General features: G+C 34.5%; 2 protein-coding genes across 3 annotated transcripts; both read left to right on the top strand.

Annotated features, from left to right (window-relative positions):
* Nucleotides 1-260: 260 nt before the first annotated feature.
* LOC112451589 lies at nt 261-5376 on the top strand. 2 transcript variants are annotated; one of them, XM_025011289.1, is made up of 4 exons: nt 261-780; nt 1714-1828; nt 1928-2217; nt 3015-3239. In XM_025011289.1, exons 2-4 carry the CDS (start codon nt 1714-1716, stop codon nt 3219-3221), a joined length of 612 nt encoding a protein of 203 aa, XP_024867057.1. In that variant the 5' UTR covers nt 261-780; the 3' UTR covers nt 3222-3239. The 2 variants fall into 2 exon arrangements, with proteins under 2 accessions (XP_024867057.1, XP_024867058.1); XM_025011290.1 differs by lacking the exon at nt 3015-3239 and adding an exon at nt 5228-5376 and having other exon boundaries at nt 1714-2217.
* Nucleotides 5377-18646: 13270 nt separating this feature from the next.
* On the top strand, nt 18647-19278 carry LOC112451588 (the record flags this gene model as incomplete). The annotated part of the gene is made up of 2 exons (XM_025011288.1): nt 18647-19062; nt 19168-19278. Coding segments are annotated over exons 1-2 (427 nt in total), but the record flags the coding sequence as incomplete, so codon positions are not given.
* Between the last annotated feature and the right edge of the window lie 3 nt (nt 19279-19281).

Genomic DNA, 19281 nt, shown 5'->3' with positions numbered 1-19281 from the left:
CATGGCCCCTTCAAATTGTAATATCCATGGTGTCCACGGTCCTTTCGATGGATCAAAACGTTCGATCTCCAACGTGGTAGGAATTGTTTTTATAACTACTGCATCCCCTGTAGCCATTGTACTTGCACCAGAAAATAGAGACCGCACAGAACTCGAACCCGGCTTTTAATGGCTGCCGCACGGGCACGATCGTATTCCAGCACGTTCTACCTCTTCCCCCGACGTAGAATTTCAATCCTCGTCGCCAATTTGTTGTATATGTGGCCGAATGTAGGCCGTGGGCGGAGGAATAGAGGCAGGAGAAATAACTGAATGCTGCCCGTACTTGTAATAATAACTACGTATATTTAATATCGGACTGTAATGTGTCCTCGAGCGGGCTGTAGCGTGTTCGAACTTCTTCTGTACAACAACCGACAAGAAGTGGTCACGTGCTCTAGCTTACTGCAACGCCACTCACGTATATCCAATCACACGCTTGCTACGCGCACGCTACCTACGCACGACCTACGCGCTACACTCTGTCTGCGCGCGTATTACAAACTACCCCAACATTATATATAATAAAGACAGTATTCAGAGTGTATAAAGATTAAGATTGTTGTGTACCCTGCCCATCTCACCACATTTCAAGTCGTCCCTGATTATATTTCCAATAGGTTATGGGCCCAGGGCACGATTCCTCTGCGTGAGGAACATAGCACGAAAGTGTATATACGAAGTGTGTGAGACGCCGGCGAAGGGCATAGAAAGAGATAGAAGCATCTAGAAGATTAGAGGGTGAGTAAATAATATTCCTCGTTGCTGACGAGCAAAACGAGAGAATTCTCAGTTAATAAGAATGTTCGTTCGATAAATACTGTTACAAGGAGATAGATGTTTTTGCCATTTTTCTCGAGAAATAGAAATAGAGGTAATAATGGTAATAAGAGAATTAGAGAATAGATGTGTAAAGTGTAATAAAGAAGTAGAGAATGATGAAGGAAAAAGAGATAGAAAAATGCCGCTTGGTAGCAAGTCGGCGACGTGCGCGTGCAAGTCCGATCGTGAACGGCGAGAGTCATTTATTTTGGCGCGCGGAATTTTTGGCGCGCAGAAGTCCGATCGTAGACGGCGAGAGTCATTGTTTTTTTGGCGCGCAGAACTTGTTGCTGGGCACGCACAAACACATAATCGATTTCGACTAACAACATGGCATCGATGCTAGATGGCTAGATTACGATACATGTAAATGTATGCGTATGCTAGATGGCTAGATTGCGATACATGTATATGTATGCGTATGTATAAAAACTCTATATGACTCTATATGAGTTTATTTTTTTGAAATCGATATGTATCGGGTCGGTAATTGAGCATGACTTGCTGTGCGGTGTAGCTTGATTACTGTTTAGGGAAGCCGCGTAAATTTGTATGGGCCCCGTGCCTGTGCGTGATCAACCCGAGCTCCCATAGATCTTTTCAGCAGTGCTGGGGATCGCAACGGACAGTGGTGTACGCGTGCGGATAGACCTGCAGAGGCGCGTGGTTTTCTCGCTTTGGGGTTATTGTGAATTGCAGTGCGTTCTATATAGCCTCATAAGCATTAAATTTTTATCGCTGAAAGAGATCTAGTGATAGAAATTGTAAATTATTATTTGTCAATACGAATGTTGGTTTATCTTGTCAAAAGAGGAATGCTAATGTTCAATTGATATTTAAATCTCGATATAGATGGAAGAAGAAGGCCAAGATGCGCTGGTCGACTACGACAGCGATAGCAGCTTTATCACGGTAATAGATAGAAAAGCAAAAGATAAAAACGAGGAGACAGTAAGAAAAGATAGAGGTAAGAGAGTATTTTTTTTTGAAAATAAAGTAGTCCAGAAGAATAATATATATATGCATTCAGAGAAAATAAAAATAGTAATTTCAAAATTCCGTATAGAAGCAAAAGATAAAAAGGAGATGGAAAGAAGAGGTGCAATCCCGAAAAAGAACTTGCCTAAAGTCAGAGAGAATATAGATGTGACCAAAGCATGGGAAGAGAACCGTCCAGTACTGCCAATTGGAACCAAAATATTATATGAAAAGCAAGAAAAATTGGTCGCAAAAATGGACAATTCAATGCAGATGCTGGATAAAGTAATGACGAAGGCCACCGAGATGATGGAGAATATGGTGGAAGTCTCCCGTTTAAACTTAGAGAAAGAAAAAGTTAAACTTAGACGTTTAGAGGTAAGCAATAAAGATACCCAAAGTTTAGTAGAAAACAGTAAACAAACGGTTAAAGAACTAGAGGTAGAGTCTAAAAAGAGAAAATTAAATGAAATAACAGTCTGTTCAGCCGAAAAAGATAGAAGTTTAGAGACAATGAAAAGAGCTATATAATTGGAATTGAACAATCAAAGGTTGCATATTAGAAGGGAATATAAGCTGACGCAAAAATCCAACTTTGATCTTTGGATGGATTATTTAAGATCTGAGTTAATGAATAACGAGTTGTTAGATGTAATAGATTCAAACATTGAAAGTCCAGAAAATCTCTCCGAACTAAAAGTTGCTAAGAGAAAAAGTCTAGTTAGAGATATAATAATCAATCATTTAGATGAAAACTATCATAAAAGGATTTTACATGAAAAAGATCCGAAAGAAATTTTGAAGAAATTGAGAGGATATAAAAAGAGTGAAGTAAACGTTACTCATGCATCGGTACGAGCTAAACTCTATCAAATTAAAATGAGAAAAGACGAAAAAATAAGTGATTTTTGTGAACGCTTTGATTCAATAATTAGAAAATATGAATATGTGAATTATATATTAGAGAATAAATATGTGAATTATATATTAGAGAATATGAATAAGAATATGAATCATGTGAAGATGCGGTACCCCTCGCAGAACAAGAGATTAGATCTGCACTTTATCAGGCTGTGTCAATTAATGTACCAGAGCTGAGGAATGTAGATTTAATTAGAAGACAAACTAATCTTAGAGAAATGAACATAGATGAAATAAAGTCTTTTATGATGCAGTTAGAAGCAGAGACTAAAAACGAGAATAGAGAAAAATTAGAGAAACCCGAAGTCAGGGTACAGAGGGCTGCTTCTGAAGAGAACATGAAACAAGTGAAATGCTACAGATGCAACCGAATGGGTCATATGGCGAAGGACTGTCCACTAATAGAATTTGGTGCCTGGTTTTGTTACTACTGCCAGGAAGTACGAGGTCACAATGGGTGATAATTGTCCGAGTGCCGAAGCCCAGGCGAACAGAGCTAGAGGAAAAAGGTATTTAAATAAAACAGTTAATAAAAACATAAAGAAAAAGGGTAGATTTGTGCAAAAAGGCACAAAAAGAGTAGATAACAAAGGGAAAATAACCAAGATACAACCAGCTGAAAAACCTATATCAACGAAAACAGCAAATGAAGGAGAATCAGAAGAAGGTAAATAATACATGGTTAAATTAATAGAAGATAGAGATAGTTCAAAAGAGGTAGTCAATTTTACTGCAGATTTGGGTGCTATACGGATCATATTGTGAATAAGAATTTTATTCTGTCAAAGTTTGAAAAATGTAAAGATAGAGTTATTAAATGCGGGAATAAAAATGAGCTTGCAAACATTTCAATAGATGGTAAAGAAGATCTTACGCTAATAACGAATGAAAAAGAAAAAAAGAGTCATTAAATTAACAAATGTAATTGCAGCAAAGAAAGTATCCAAAAATTTACTATGTCTAAGAAAGTTGGCTGATGCAGGGTTCAGTATTTATTTAGATGATAAAGTGTTTAAAGTTTACAATAAACTGACAAATAAAATAGTTTTTAAAAGAATTTACAGATGTGGAGCAGAAATTGTTCCACATAGTGAGCTTCCTGAACAATCGCAAGCAAACATTCAGACCAATGAATTATCAATTTCGGAGGGAGAGTTAGATGAGAAGGATAATGTTGGCTCTGCGATTGGGAGGGAGAATGAAGGAGAGCTCACAAATGTGAACGAAAACAAAAATATAGAACACAACAATGCTGAACTCGAGCAAGTCATTAAGTTGGAGGATATACAGACAATAGAGAATATAGAAGAAATGTGTGAAAGCTCAGTAATTGAAAAAGTAAAGAAACTAGAGAAAATAAATGAGGTGATGTTATGGCATGTTAGATTAGGTCATGCATCGTTAAACTATCTAAAACAATTACAAAAAGTAGAAAAGAGATTAGAGAATGTAAAGTTTGATAACTCCATATTAGAGTGTGAAGTATGTATAATGGCAAAGATGGCAAAACTGTCGTTTAAAGAAAACAGAAATAGAGCACAGAGACCACTACAGGTAATACATACGGACATCATAGGTCCAATAAAACCTACATCCTATCCAGGACAAAAGAGGTTTATAATCACTTTTATAGATGACTATTCTAGATTAGCAAAAGCCTACTCTCTGAGGACAAAAGATGAATCGGGAAAGGCTCTAGAGAAATATCTTATATCCGCCAGAAATCTACTAGGAAAAGAAGAAAAGCTATGCTATGCAAAGTCAGATCAAGACAAGGAAGTTGCAGAAAGGTTCAACAGAACGTTGAAAGAGAAAGTAAGAACATATATGCTTGACTCGGGATTACTAAAGAGTATGTGGGAGTTGACAGTTGACGCTGCTGTGCATGCGTACAACAGATCTCTACATAAGACTTTAGAGTACGAGATCCCGTTGAAGAAGTTTTCATCAGAAACAAGTTGTCATTTTGAACAAATAAAGAAATTCGGATGCGTTGGATATGCAAGAGTACCAAAGCCTACGTCGAAATTCGACAAGACAGCTATTGGTGTGTTGGTGGGATATACTGACACTGGATATATACTATATACTCTGGTATCCAAGCACGAGAAAATTTATAGAGTCATGACAACAGAGCAGCAAGAAACTGCACTAAGAAGGATAGAAGTCACAAACTTAAAATGTTTGATGACGACTTAGAGGAAATAAAGAAAAACTTAGAAGAAAGAGAAGAAACTGAAAACAGAAAACATATGGATGACACTCATGGAGATTTTATCAAGCAGTGTGTTGATTAAGGGAAGGTAAAAGTCGAATGGATTAAGACCAAAAAGAATTTGGCAGACATTGTGACAAAACCTTTACCTCTGGAAGCATTTGCGTATCTGAGAGATAAAATAATGAATATAAAGTTTAAACAAAGTTAGAGATTAATTTTATTCGATAACTAATTCTTGTTATGTTTCAGATAAAGAGGAAACTTAGAGAGGACCCGTGGATCGCTCGCACAAAGGGAGGGAGTGTTGGGAGAAGACTTTGAACGAGCAATAAGTTCCCGCCCTTCTAGAGGGCAGCTTCCGGTTGGCGGCGCGACTTGGCGCGCCACGCGTGCGTGCGGGCATCAGTGGTGCTCACAAGAGCCTCGGCCACCGTTGTGTTCAGACGTGTTGGTTACGGAGTGTGATATACTTATATATAATAAAGACAGTATTCAGAGTGTATAAAGATTAAGATTGTTGTGTACCCTGCCCATCTCACCACATTTCAAGTCGTCCCTGATTATATTTCCAATAGTCCGAGATCAAGCAAATTATTTGGTGGCGTTGAATTCAACAAGTGTTAGTAATAGAATTTTTTTTAGACGCCTTCGCCGTTTGATCAAAATTTTTTGGATATGTAATGTACATTGCATGACCATGTTTTCCACAGTTGTCAAGTATACGGCAACAAACGAGCAAACGCTTTCCATGTTCTCCCCAATTATTTCCAATATTGATAACAATTAACCTAAAATTTTAATTTCTTGTTAGTTATATATTACATTTTACTTGACAAATAAATATTTAATGATTTTCAAATTTATAATGTAACCTAAAAGTCTACTTTGTTTGTTGACTTATTTACATTTTTTCAGACCCTAACCCTACGACAAGCAAGCATCAAATTTTTAGTAATTTTATATTGGTACCAATAGAAATCTCACTCGAAAGTTATTAAGTTATTTCAGCTTGGTGGGAGTAAGATAAGCCTGAACGTGTAAACGCAACTCACCTTAAGTAGGAGTTATAACATCAGCGTTACTAAGTCGAAGTTAGAAGTCGTGTAAACGTACTCATAATGAAGTACCAAATGCAACATGGTCCTCCTGGCCTTCTAACTTGGGAGGGATTCAAGGTTGCTTGCCTGTGGAGTAGCGCACACACGCCGGAATGACCGCATGGAAAAAAGGAACGTGCGACGTGCGAGTATACAATAGCCTAATGACCGCGTTACAATAGAGTTTGAATTTACACATTGCGCTGAAGATGACCACAAAAAATGGTCGAAACGTTCGCGAATTTTTTTATGTATTGACGATAAAGAAATATATATAACTTGCGCCCTATTTACCGCGCCGGCTCTTACTGCCTCTTTCCCTTTAATCGATTTAAAAAAATTTGATTGTATTTCGTAGAGGTATTTAATTTGGCAAATTTGCAAACGTAAAAATTAATATTATTCGATTTCTTTTATTATTCTACGTATAAAAGTATCCAGGTAAAGTCATTAAAAAGTGAATGCTTTACGAGATATTTTATATTTCATATTAAAAATATCATGACAAAATTTAAAATATCTCGGGAAATTCTTAACGACAGAGAGCTTTATTATAGTGTTTTGAAAACGTCTCGACAAAGGCTACAAGCATATACAATAAAAAATATGGGTTTTAATTTAAAAAAATTAATGTTACCTCGATATGATCTTAACAACGCCACCCAAGGTCTAACTAGGGTGAAAGACCCAATTACTGGCATATTAAGCATTCAGTAACATTTGATTTAATATATATATATACAAGCAATGATACTTTATGTTAGAGACGCGAAGTAAATGTTATCGAGCCGGTAGCGCGATATGTATCGACGCGTATCTTTGGGCTGTTGACGCCTGTAACCTTGTCACGGAATTCGTGTATGTCGAAGTCAGTCTCGAATAAGTTGTCACGCGAGACACATACGGTTGGAACGTCGCGAGTAGTCGATCCTTCTCTTTGTAATCTCATTGGAATAAATTGTTAGTTGCATTATATCTCACTGCGTCAGTTATATTTCCCCATCAGGTTATGGGCCCAGGCAGATGAACAATATAAAGTCCGCGAGTGAAAAACCAGAGAAATGTCGTCAATCGTAAGAATTGAGCCGCTAAACGCGGACAATTATGATACGTGGAAGTTACAGATGAAGGCGATACTAGTGAAAAACGATGTTTGGGGCTACGTGAGCGGAACGATAGTGAAACCGTCGAGCGGAGACGAGGCAATTCGAGCATGGATTGATAAGGACGCCAAAGCAGAGGCCGACATCATATTGTCAATTAGTCCTTCGGAGTTGAATTTAATTCGTGGGTGCACGTCGTCAAGAGAAATCTGGCTGAAAATTGAATCAACGTTCCAATCCAAAGGACCAGCGCGAAAAGCGACGCTCTTGAAGAGAATTATCCTGTCAAGACTGAAGAAAGGCGACAATCCACGTACACATTTAACGGAATTTTTTGAAGCGGTGGAAAAATTGAAAGAGATTAATTTGGTAATAAACAAAGAGGTACTGGCAATTTTATTGTTGTACAGTTTGCCAGAATCTTTTCAAAATTTTCGGTGTGCCATCGAGACACGAGATGAATTGCCAGATCCAGAAACGTTGAGAGTGAAGATTCTAGAGGAATTCGAATCGCGAAGGGCAAACGAAAATTCGGAGCAAAATGCTATGTATGCGAAGAGGTCACGTTATCCGCGCGTGCCTCAAGATACTCGCGGAGACTCAAGGAATGTCAAAACCGAAGGCGAAACAAGTGCGAGACAAGGACCGAAATGTTTTCGTTGTGATAGAATGGGCCATATTGCGAGGAACTGTAGGGCAAGGTTACAGACGTCAACAGCCCAAAGATACGCGTCGATACATATCGCGCTACCGGCTCGATAACATTTACTTCGCGTCTCTAACACTTTATCTTTTTAAAATATTTTTTTTTTTGATTGTTCCAATTACAAACTTTATAAATAAAATTAGAAAGTTTAAATAAAATTGATTCTTAATTTTTAATTAATATAATAATGACCAAACTCAATTGCACCTAATACTGGCAACCTCTAAATTTTATGTTCCTAAATCTGGCAACCAGATGAACACATTACTGGCAGTTTTTCAGCCATTCTTTCTGCAAGTTTTTCATGTCGTTGCAAGAAGCCTTGGTACCAATGACGTCCAGGACGATCATTGACGAATGGATTTTTCCTTTGCAGAGATTTAATAAGCACTTGCACATTGTCTAATAGTTAATTTTTAGTGACTGAAAAGCCTCTACGACTTAAATAAAAAATCCAATCAACTAGTGTTTGTTCTTCTTCACTTGAAAGAATTGTTGATGGTCCAGGTTCTTTTCTGCATATAATTTTTTCTTCTTTGCATCCTAGGTTGAGCGAGGAATATTAAATTTCTTACTGGCAGCATTTACGCTCATGCCTGCATTTATTGCAGATAATGCTTCTTTTAGACTATTTGTGCTGTACAAATATCTTTTTTGTTTATTCATCTTTATTTTTTCTTAATTATATTAACACTACAAGCAAAAGTCATAAATAAATTTAATATGTTAGGTTAGGTTAGGTTAGGAGTAATTAAATAATAATTTTACTTACATTACAATAAATTTACTTACATGTAATGCATTAACAGGTGTGTCAAGCAATTTTTAAAAGAATAATAGGTATCGAATATGTGAGCGAATGATAGGTATTCCGATGATCCGTGTTTACGCTCTTATCACGATCTTCTACTTCCGTGGCTCTTATTCATCAAAACAAAGTCGACATAAGTTTAGAGGTTATTCTGTCACTCACCAAGCTGCCAGTATTATGTTCATTTTATGATTTATGTCCATAATACTGTTGACACTATATATTAGGAAAAACATGAAAAAGTGAACATATTACTGACATGAATAATTATATTATAAAAATTAATAATTTATTCTATATATTTTTTTTTCTTTAATTTTAATATTATTTTATCAGAAAAATGTGTTACCGTGAAATTTACTGTTCAAATTTTGCCTATAATCAATAATTTTTGCAGCTACTTACATCGACTCTATTAATAAAAATGGACGTAACTCAGCAAAATAATGAGTTTCTCGGATTTTAAGTTTTTTTTTAAATTAGTGGATTGACTTTTAGTTTCAGTTTATTGTTATAATAATAACCAGATTTCTTGAAGATTTTATTAAAAATTAATAAAATAACATAAGATATAGTTTTCATATTTTAAAAAGTATTTTAATTTTGATTGACAGTAATATGGACACTGTCAGTAATTGGGTCTTTCACCCTAATAGTCCGGGAGGCAGCGACACTAATTTTTGTCTAATTTCAGCATGGCTAGTTTATTTTTTTTTAAACAGTATTTATGTTAAAATGTAGCAAAATGACCGTCAGCTGTCGCACCACGTGTACAGGACTCGACAATAAAGTCTGAAATACTTATATAAAAAATAATGGAAGGGTAGAACGGGGTCAAAAGTAACGCGGGGCGAAAGTAACAACTTAAATATCTATAGTTATAGGCATAGATGCGCATGTGTCTGTTGGTTAACGGACTTGAAGCTGAACAAGCTATAACGTGTCTCAGAACGCCTGCGGCCTGGGTATTGAGTGCACGTGTGCAATAAATAAAATATGTTTTTGAGGCCGTAAAGTAGTTTCTTTCGACAATCTTAAACTATTAATAAAGTATTAAAACTCGTGGAAATGTCAACAATAAAAACGGCGATGCGAGTCAAGCGCGGAACATGGTGCGCAATAAAGTTAAGACGTGTATTTACATGAAACGAACGTTTCGGCTCGTCCTTTGAGCCATCTTCAGCATTTATTAACAAAAGAATGAATCTATTCCTGCGGGGATCGAAGCAGCAACCTCTCTTCCTGAAGAAATGTCGTGAAAAGCGAGCAAGTAAACCCGATCATGATGGACATTTCACTAAAATCGAATAAAGAACTGTATGTTTATCGTTAAAAGAAAGGAGTAAAGAACTGTATGTTTATCGTTAAAAGAGAGGATTAAAGAGAAAGCTCACCTCAAGCTCCGCAGTAGTCGAAACAAGTACAATATTAAAAAGTCGTAGCAATACAATATGAATCCAGAAAGTAGCACATCTCGGAAATAAAGTAAGAACATTGCAGTCAGTGTACAGTTAAAGTCGAAGTGAAAAGAAGGACGCAAAGTATGTAGGTCCGAGCCATTATCGTAAACAATGTAACCAACCAAAGAAAAACAAAGGCTAAACATTGCTCACGATAGGTAGGTAAACGTGGTGCAAAAATTCGGTATCTGATTGGAGATTTAAGCCGAGACGTTGCTGACTAATATACAGAACCTCCGAGACGAGACGCTTATGATAAAATCTTTCGTGATCCAAGATCTCAACGCTATCCCAAGTAAATTCGTGATCATACTGAGTTCTATGATCAGTAATCACAGAGTGGGAAGAACTATGTCTGTTGATGTGGAGACGATGTTCGAAAATTCTGGTTTTTAGTTGTCTCCCAGTTTGTCCCACGTATGATGCGTCACAATCTTGGCAGCGAATCTTGTAGACCACGTTACTCGTTGAGAAACGCGAAAGGGATTAATGATTCCCATCATTAATCAGATAAACTCAGTCTCTAGTTTGTCTGTCTCTCACTCTGACAAAATTATTTGTAAAATGCTTTCACAAACCAAAGTCTTTCTCCATAACAATCCAGACATTCTTCTCACCAGAGCCGATAAAGGAAACATAACTGTTGAACTCTTCCGATTACATAAATAAGATGGAAATACTACTATCAGATACGGACACTTACACTAGAATAAAAAAAGATCCCATCCTCTCCCTTACTAGAAATACAAGAACATTGCTCACTAGATGGAAGAATTTGGAATACATCACCCCCGCTACTTATAAGTTGATCCTCTATTGTAGTGATGGAGTACTGCCGAGAGCCTATGGACTTCCGAAAATCCACAAACCAAACCATCCGTTAAGAATAATAGTTTCGTCAATTGATGGGCCTTTACATAACTTGTGGTCCTATTATTTAAAAATATAAAAACAAAAAATGTTTATAATTAAATAAACAAAGTTAATGTTTTCTATAATTGATATAAAGAAGTTATGTTTTAATAGAATAAGATTTTATTTTACTTGTTTTGTATGAGAATATGAATATTTTAGTTTGTTTTTGTTAATATAAGAGAAATAATTATTTTTCATTGATTAATAATTCTTATTTGGTTTATCACAAGATTTAAACAGAAGGATTTCCATAAAGTGAAATGATCACATTAACTTAGGGTATCAAGAGTTTTTCTTTTACTGTAATAGTTCTTCCACAATCAAGTTCTAAAGTCAAATTGTTACTTTTGACCCCGCTCTACCCTATAGGTACTTGACTTATATCAGCAAAACCGAAACTTTTTGGAATATTAGTTTACTGCAAAAAACATATAAGAAAAATGCAGTCAGCCACCTTATCTCGTGTGCGGTATGCGTCAGCTACGCATGTAAACATGTTAAAAAAATGAGATCAGTTGACTCATATCAATAAAGCTGAAATTTATTAAAATATAAGAAGAACGCAGTCAGCCAGTCGTCAGAGTGTACAAACGTTTAACTGACGCGTAAGCGCGGCGGGTCGCACGCACCATACTATTTCAAGGACTATTCTTCATGCATAGCCTATATCCGGAAAGCTGAACTTTTTTTTAAATAATATAGTCTACTATATAAAATTTAAGAAAAACACAATCAGCCAGTCTGCAGGGTGTTCAAACGTTTAGCTGACACTATGAAAGCTCTACCACGGCGAACGCAGGGAGCATCGCGGCGTTCGTATATTCGTCCAGTACTTTTCCAGCGCAAGGGCAATATTTGATTAATAGTCTTCAAACTTCCAAAAGTTATGTAGAATACGATTCTTCATAAAAAAATATAAATTATAATTTAATTTAATTGCAAATTAATGCGCATCAGTAAAATTAATGAATGTTATAAAAATACTTGGAATATAATTTTAATAATCTTAGCGTACTTTTACACTTTACAGTATGTTTCAGCAAACTTTTAACAAATTGTATTTTATAGAAAATTACATTTATTATTAAATCAACAACATGTATTTTCTTTACACTACTCACATAACATTCTATAAAATTATGATCAAATAAATATATCATATTTACTATGTGATAACATACGAGTAAAGCTATGTTTTTATTATAGTGTATTAACGGTAATTATACAGTAATACGGACCACCCTCCAATGACCTTGACCTTGACATATGTTGTCAAGGTCACCCTCCTGAGTGACCTTCAGAAGTTTTTAGCCGGCGGTCGTTATTCGTTAAAAAGTTATTAACAAAAAAAATTTTGAAAATATAGCAGCTATTTTGAGTATTGAGAAGCATAAACAACCAATATTACGTCTTTTTTTTTAAGTAAAGAGTATCTTGTTTTGCGTGAAATATTCTTTCGGCGTATAGATTAGTGACGCGCTTTAAAAGTATTTAAGTGTTTAAAGCGCGTCAACTAACCTACGTAGGCTGTAAACACTTCCGTCTCTAAGGTCTAGCTCGACGACGAGATGCCATCCCGTTGGATGTTATGTTCCGTAAATCAGTTGTGAGGCTGAAGCACAAAGCTCACGTCAATGTGGCAACCTCACTTTTCAAATTCCTAAAAATCGCAAAAGGCCTGTTTAGTGAGTTTCAGGGATCAAGTCCCATTTTAACAGTATTTCAACCGCCCACTAGCAGCACGTTCAATTGCTTGCCGGGTTTGTTTGATAATGACACAACGGAAAGTGTATGCGTGAACTATTTCAACATATATATCAGTCATTTATGCCTTCCAATACTCAACATAGCTGCTATATTTTCCAAACTTTTTTTTGTTAATAACTTTTTAACGAATAACGACCGCCGGGTAAAAACTTCTGAAGGTCACTCAGAAGGGTAACCTTAATAACATATGTCAAGGTCAAGGTCATCGGAGAGTGGTCCGTATTACTGTATAATTACCGGAAACTCTATCTATATTATATTTGAAGAAACCTAATGATTTAACTAATCAGAGGATGTTATATTGAGAAGAGATTGACAATCAACAAAATAATTTTGATCGTGTAAATATTGAAGTAGCTTACTTAATGACCGTAACCCGGCAGCAATTATATAATTTTTATAAGGAAATTACTTTACTTTTACATGCAAAATATATTATTCAAACAAAAAGAAAAAGTTTTATAGTAAAAAAAAACGGAAAATATAGAATTTTTTTGTATAACGTGTAATTTTCGAAAAAAATTATTTTAATATATTTAAATGATAAATTAATAATATTCTTAATGTACATCCTACAAAAATATATACTCAGCCATACTCGAAGAAAATTGTCAATACATTTAATATCCACACTACAAGAAAAGAATTTATTGAAGACAAATTATCGTTTAGTCAGTTAATAGTAATTTTGTCAAATGGTTGTAGTAAGTAATATTTTGGTCAGTTGAAATTTTTGGTCGGATTTGAACCCGGATCATCAGTTCATTAAACCAGCGCACATCACTCTGCGCCATGATCGCCACGTTATATGTATAATTGTATATACATATACATATATATGTGTATATGTATCTTATACATTTCTTATTTTACAGTTTTTAGACAATTATTTAAAAAATTATAATTTTAAACATCTGTTAAAGAAACAGAATATAAAATTAATTATAATTATAATCAGATATGACTAATGTCGATTTTTGATTAAATTTCATCAGAAAGTTCAGCGTTTACTAATTATAGAAGATTATTGTTTAGCTCTCTTGGCCGAAACGCGTATGTCGGCGGATCGACGCTTCGGCCACTGAAGGGCCGTTCGCGTCTCGGTTGCTCCGTACCGAAAGGGTTAATATAGACATCATTAAATAACAACAAGTTTTATAAATCATTAGATCTATATTAACCCTTTTGGTACGGAGCGACCGAGACGCGAACGGTCCTCCAGCGGCCAAAGCGTCGATCCGCCGACATACGCGATTCGGCCGAGAAAGCTAGGCACTCGACTTTCAACGTCTTCAATTTTATTAGAGGAGAGTTGGATATTACCGCGCGGTTGACAATTCCGCGCCATTGTTTAACTCAATAATTATTTGTATTACGCGCCTACAATGATGTTAATATCATCATAAAGTAACACGAAATACCCGAAATAATTTATCATGCGTTCCGGCCGTCCATGTAAACACAGTGCGCTCTGGAAGCTTCTCTGCTTATTCGTTGCAATTTTGGTAGTTTCGATAAGAGGTGAGTAACATAATATTTACATTAGAGAAATAAACTTGACTGATTTGATAGGCATTATAAAATTAGGTTCCAAAATAATTTTAGAAACACGCGTTTTTTTTCTATATATTTTAAGGTTGTAAAGTGAAATAATTGAGTTTGATAATTTCGCGCCCAAAGTTGAAATTTTGAGACTGATTGAATTTTGGAGACTGATAAAATTTTAACCCTATTCGGTTACACTGGGTAAAATACACTCCAGCGTTTTTTGACTTCGAAAACGACCCAGTAAACCAATGGAAATGGACCTTATGCCGCCATCTACAGGTAGTTGGGACCTTCAAGTATCGATCCCCGTCGGTGGTATATTTTTCGGCCCGTTCTCTCTCGACATTTTTTTCCGCAAAAAATCGCACCTTTATAACCTCAAAATCAATATACTTTTTGGAACGGCCGCATAAACTGCAATAATTAGTGAAAAGTGCGTCACCTGAGGATAAAAAAACCGTTTGAAAAATTAAAATATCTTAAAAATTGAAAAAATTACATTAGTTTTTGTGAAAAGTCACTTTTCCGACTTTTTTGTTTTTAACAATTTTTTTACATATGTTAAATTAATTTTTTGCAAATCAAACCTATACAGTCTTTTTAAGGAAGACTTAAACTACAACAAGATATTTTTTTTCTTTTTTAAGGTCACTTACAATTTTTTATACACGTGCAAACACGCTGGGGGTGTATTTTACCCAGTGTGACCGGTACGGGATTCTCGGGAAGTGTGACCGAATAAGGTTAAAGTTGTTTTTGCAATTCATAGACAATAGGTATTACGATAACTGTGTGTTAAGAGTTACCAAGACTTTTTAGTTTACAATGTAAGGTGCTTACAGAAAAGATCGTTGCTTAAGTTTTGATTTAAATTTATAATGATCGTTATTTGTTAACACATTCACTTATTTTTATATGTAGGTACATACCTACTAGACGATATTAAGGTGATCTTTAAGCCGTGATCCTAACCGGTTTTTTCAGTTTTTTTCTTAGCACTAATTTTTTAATTGGCTTTATAGAAATGCAAAATTCTTGTCTAGAATTAAAGTACGCATCAAAATCTAGGTCATGGTGGTCGAATTTATGTGGTGGTCGTCACGTATAACAAAAAATATTAATTTTTTTTTGTTTTCGATATAAATTCGATCACCATGACCTAGATTTTGATGCGTACTTTAATTCTAGACAAGAATTTTGTATTTCTATAAAGCCAATTAAAAGATTAGTGCTAAGAAAAAAACCGGTTAGGATCACGGCTTTAGAATCACCTTAATATCGTCTAGTAGGTACCTACATATAAAAATGTCACTGGCTGAAGCCAGAGTAATTTTTATAGGCACGATATTATCAGACCAGTTCGGTAATACCGCGTTTTCTCATTTTTTGGAAAATTGTTAATATTTCAGTTTGTGTTTAACTTTCAACATTATTGCTATGATATATGGATAGCCAAATAAATTACCTATCTAAAACTGCACATTTTGTTTCTTTGAAGCATTTCTGAGATACGCTTCAGTTCTTAGGGGTTTGGCAATATCCAACTCTCACCTATATGTAATAAAACTCAATAATAAAAACAATTTAAAAAATTTATCAACAGAAGCATTTCAAGTTAATATTTCAAGTTGCTCGGTCGCAGTGAGTAGGACGTGGACAGTGACTAGTCACTGCTCGGCCGCAGTGAGCAGCATATGTGGACAGTGACTATGGTCACTGCTCAGCCGCAGTGAGCAGTATAATGGTGACTATAGTGACTATAGTCATTCTTCGTACCGAAAGGGTTAATAGAACATAATTTAATGCAATATTTCAAATTTATAAATTTAATATAGAGCACGTCTCTGGAATTGTATTTTTTTTTTCATAATCCCCCTTTATATCTTTTATTAATAAATGCTCTACAAGGACATAACTTACATAAGTAAGTTTTCTTAATGTTTTTGTGCAATACATAAATCTTTTATTCATTTGTACAATGTATAATAACATATAAATAATAAGTAAGCGAAATATTACCACAGTGATAATTAAATAAATTAAATTAATTATATTAAATATTACAAATTAAAAAATAAATATATAAAAAAATAAGATAATTTGAATATAATTTAAGGGGCTACATCCACCTAGAGACCCGAAAAATAGGTCGAAATTCAGATTTTTTTTTTTAGAAACTATTAGTGGAAATGAAACGAACTTTGTTTGTACTTAAAGATACATGTTTTGAGAGCTTTAAAAAAAATTTTTATTAAAAAATTTCCAAACACAAAAAAGTTATGGCCGCCGGCAGATGATGAGTTTTTTTTCGACACGTTCGGCGGTGGACATCAGATCTGGAAAACCGCTCGATGGATCGTTTTGAAATTTACACAAAATACGCTGAGAAACATTTAGAGGTCGTTGATGATCGCCGATTTTTAAAATTGATTTTTTAAACAAAATGGCAACGAAATGACACTCAGGTATGGACAATTTGTGAGAAAATGTATAGTCATTTTTACGTAATTATTAAAAAATAAAGATCGATTTAAAAAAAGTAAGATCGTCAACGACTTCTAAATGTTTCTCAGCGTATTTTGTATAAATTTCAAAACGATCCATCGAGCGGTTTTCCAGATCTGATGTCCACCGCCGAACGTGTCGAAAAAAAACTCATCATCTGCCGGCGGCTATAACTTTTTTGTGTTTGGAAATTTTTTAATAAAAATTTTTTTTAAAGCTCTCAAAACATGTATCTTTAAGTACAAACAAAGTTCGTTTCATTCCCACTAATAATTTCTAAAAAAAAAAATCTGAATTTCGACCTATTTTTCGAGCCTCTAGGTGGATGTAGCCCCTTAAGAATATTCCTCTACTGGGCAATTGTGATTCCCATTAATATCCGAAATGCAAAGAATTTAGATTTTACACATATAAAAACCGTTTTTGTCATTCGTTTTTTGTCATTTGTTTTCAGTTTTCTCTTTTCTTGGAAATGTTTCGTGTCTAAAAATAAATCGTTAAATTGTAATAAATAAAAAAATGTTTAATCATTGTTTTTTCATCGCAGATATTCAGTTTCAGAATCTAAAAAAAATACTTTTGTAATTAATATTTGTAATTAAATCAGATAAACCCAATCGAAATATTCGATGATCGAATTTGCAAGTTTACACTGTTTACAGTATTGTGCAGGCACGGAGTAGTTGGGAGTACTTTACAAAGGGATGAAACAATAAAATCGAATTTAATGAGAATATCAAGTAATAAAATCAAAGAGATATGTAGTCCATCTTTAAGATACTCGATAAAATTAATAATTTATACGATGTTGTGCTAGTGCAGAGTGCAATTGAAGGACAAATTTTCAGAATTAAGAATGTCATAACCAATTTAGCAATAGAGTAATTAAATAGAAATAGCACTAAAAAATACGTTCTTATCTAATATGTTTTGATTTTTCTTTGTGGCTGTGCTAATTATCAATTTAAATTGGCAGAGTTACTATTTTATTATCGAATCGACAAAAACAATAACATCGCAAAGGCTATAAATTAGCAATAAAAAAGCATTATATACATATATATATATATATATGTGTATATTTTATTTAATCATACCAAATTAAGGTTGTATGACCCGTAAGATCTCTGCCAAAAGTTTAAGAAACGTAACATAAAACTAATTAACATATTTAAGAAGATATTTACTGGAAAGTAATATTTATATTAATATTTTATTAAAATAACGATTGCCTGTGTTTTCAAGAGCTATAGAGACATTTTTATGCATATTTTCTCGTATGTAAACTTTCACTTTTAATGGTTTTTAGAAAGACTGTACCTGACTTGCAACTGACACAAACAAAAATCTGAAAGTGTGAAAATCTTTAAAAAGTAACAAATCATAGTAATTACTGTTTAAAAATACTAATGAAATTATATTACGTTATTTATTTACTAATATTACATTTATTACTATATATTTATTTATATACTAATGAAATTATATTACGTTATTTATTTATTAATATTACATTTATTACTATACATTTATTAATAAATTAAATACAATAGCTCTCATAAAAAAGTATTTTGATCGCGGCAAAATGTAATTTCGATCGCATTTTCTGTAAGTTGGTAGCATTGATCTCACTCGACATCAGCTGCGTGAACGCGAAGTGTGCTCCGAGCACGTGTAATATACAGACGCATCGTTTGAGGTTAGTTTTCGCTTGCGCTACGAAAATGCCAAAAGTAAAACGTTACATGTGGAAAGGAAAAGTTGTCACTGAAAAAGTGTACAATCAACGGTTAGCACAGACAAATACTGGGAAACGTAATTTGAAGACACAAGTCGAAACTACACCAGATGATTGTATGGAAAATACAAGTAGAGCGGAGAAAGAATCAACAGATATCGATGAAGAACAAGATCTTTTGAATGAGCCTGGTGAAGGACGCCGAATCGTGGATTTAAAATTTCTCGGTGAACAGTTATGGTGCACATCTTGCAAAGAAACTTTATCATTAAAGAATATTGAACAAGAAGAACGTCGAGGCCTTGGATCTGTTTTGCTCATACGATGCCATAAATGTTTATTGGTTAATCCTGTTGTAACAGGAAAGCAACACACTCCACCTGGAAAATCAAGACGCAACTCACGATTTGATGTTAATACCAAATTAGCAATAGGTTAGTATTATTTATACAGCAAACTATTATTCATAATACTTCAAAAACAAGCCTAATATACAATAAATCAACAGCCACATATACATAAGTTAAATCTTTTTCTAGGACTGATCCACAGCGGAATAGGTTTCACAAATTTAAACAAATTGTTAGCTTGTTTAAATATTCCAACAATAAATTTCAAGACGTATAAGAGATACGAAGCAGAAGCAGGAGGAG

This window comes from Temnothorax curvispinosus, unplaced genomic scaffold, assembly GCF_003070985.1.
Source record: "Temnothorax curvispinosus isolate PA1 unplaced genomic scaffold, ASM307098v1 QBEX01002393.1, whole genome shotgun sequence".
Lineage (NCBI taxonomy): Eukaryota > Metazoa > Arthropoda > Insecta > Hymenoptera > Formicidae > Temnothorax > Temnothorax curvispinosus.
This window is presented reverse-complemented; position numbering and strand designations above follow the sequence as displayed.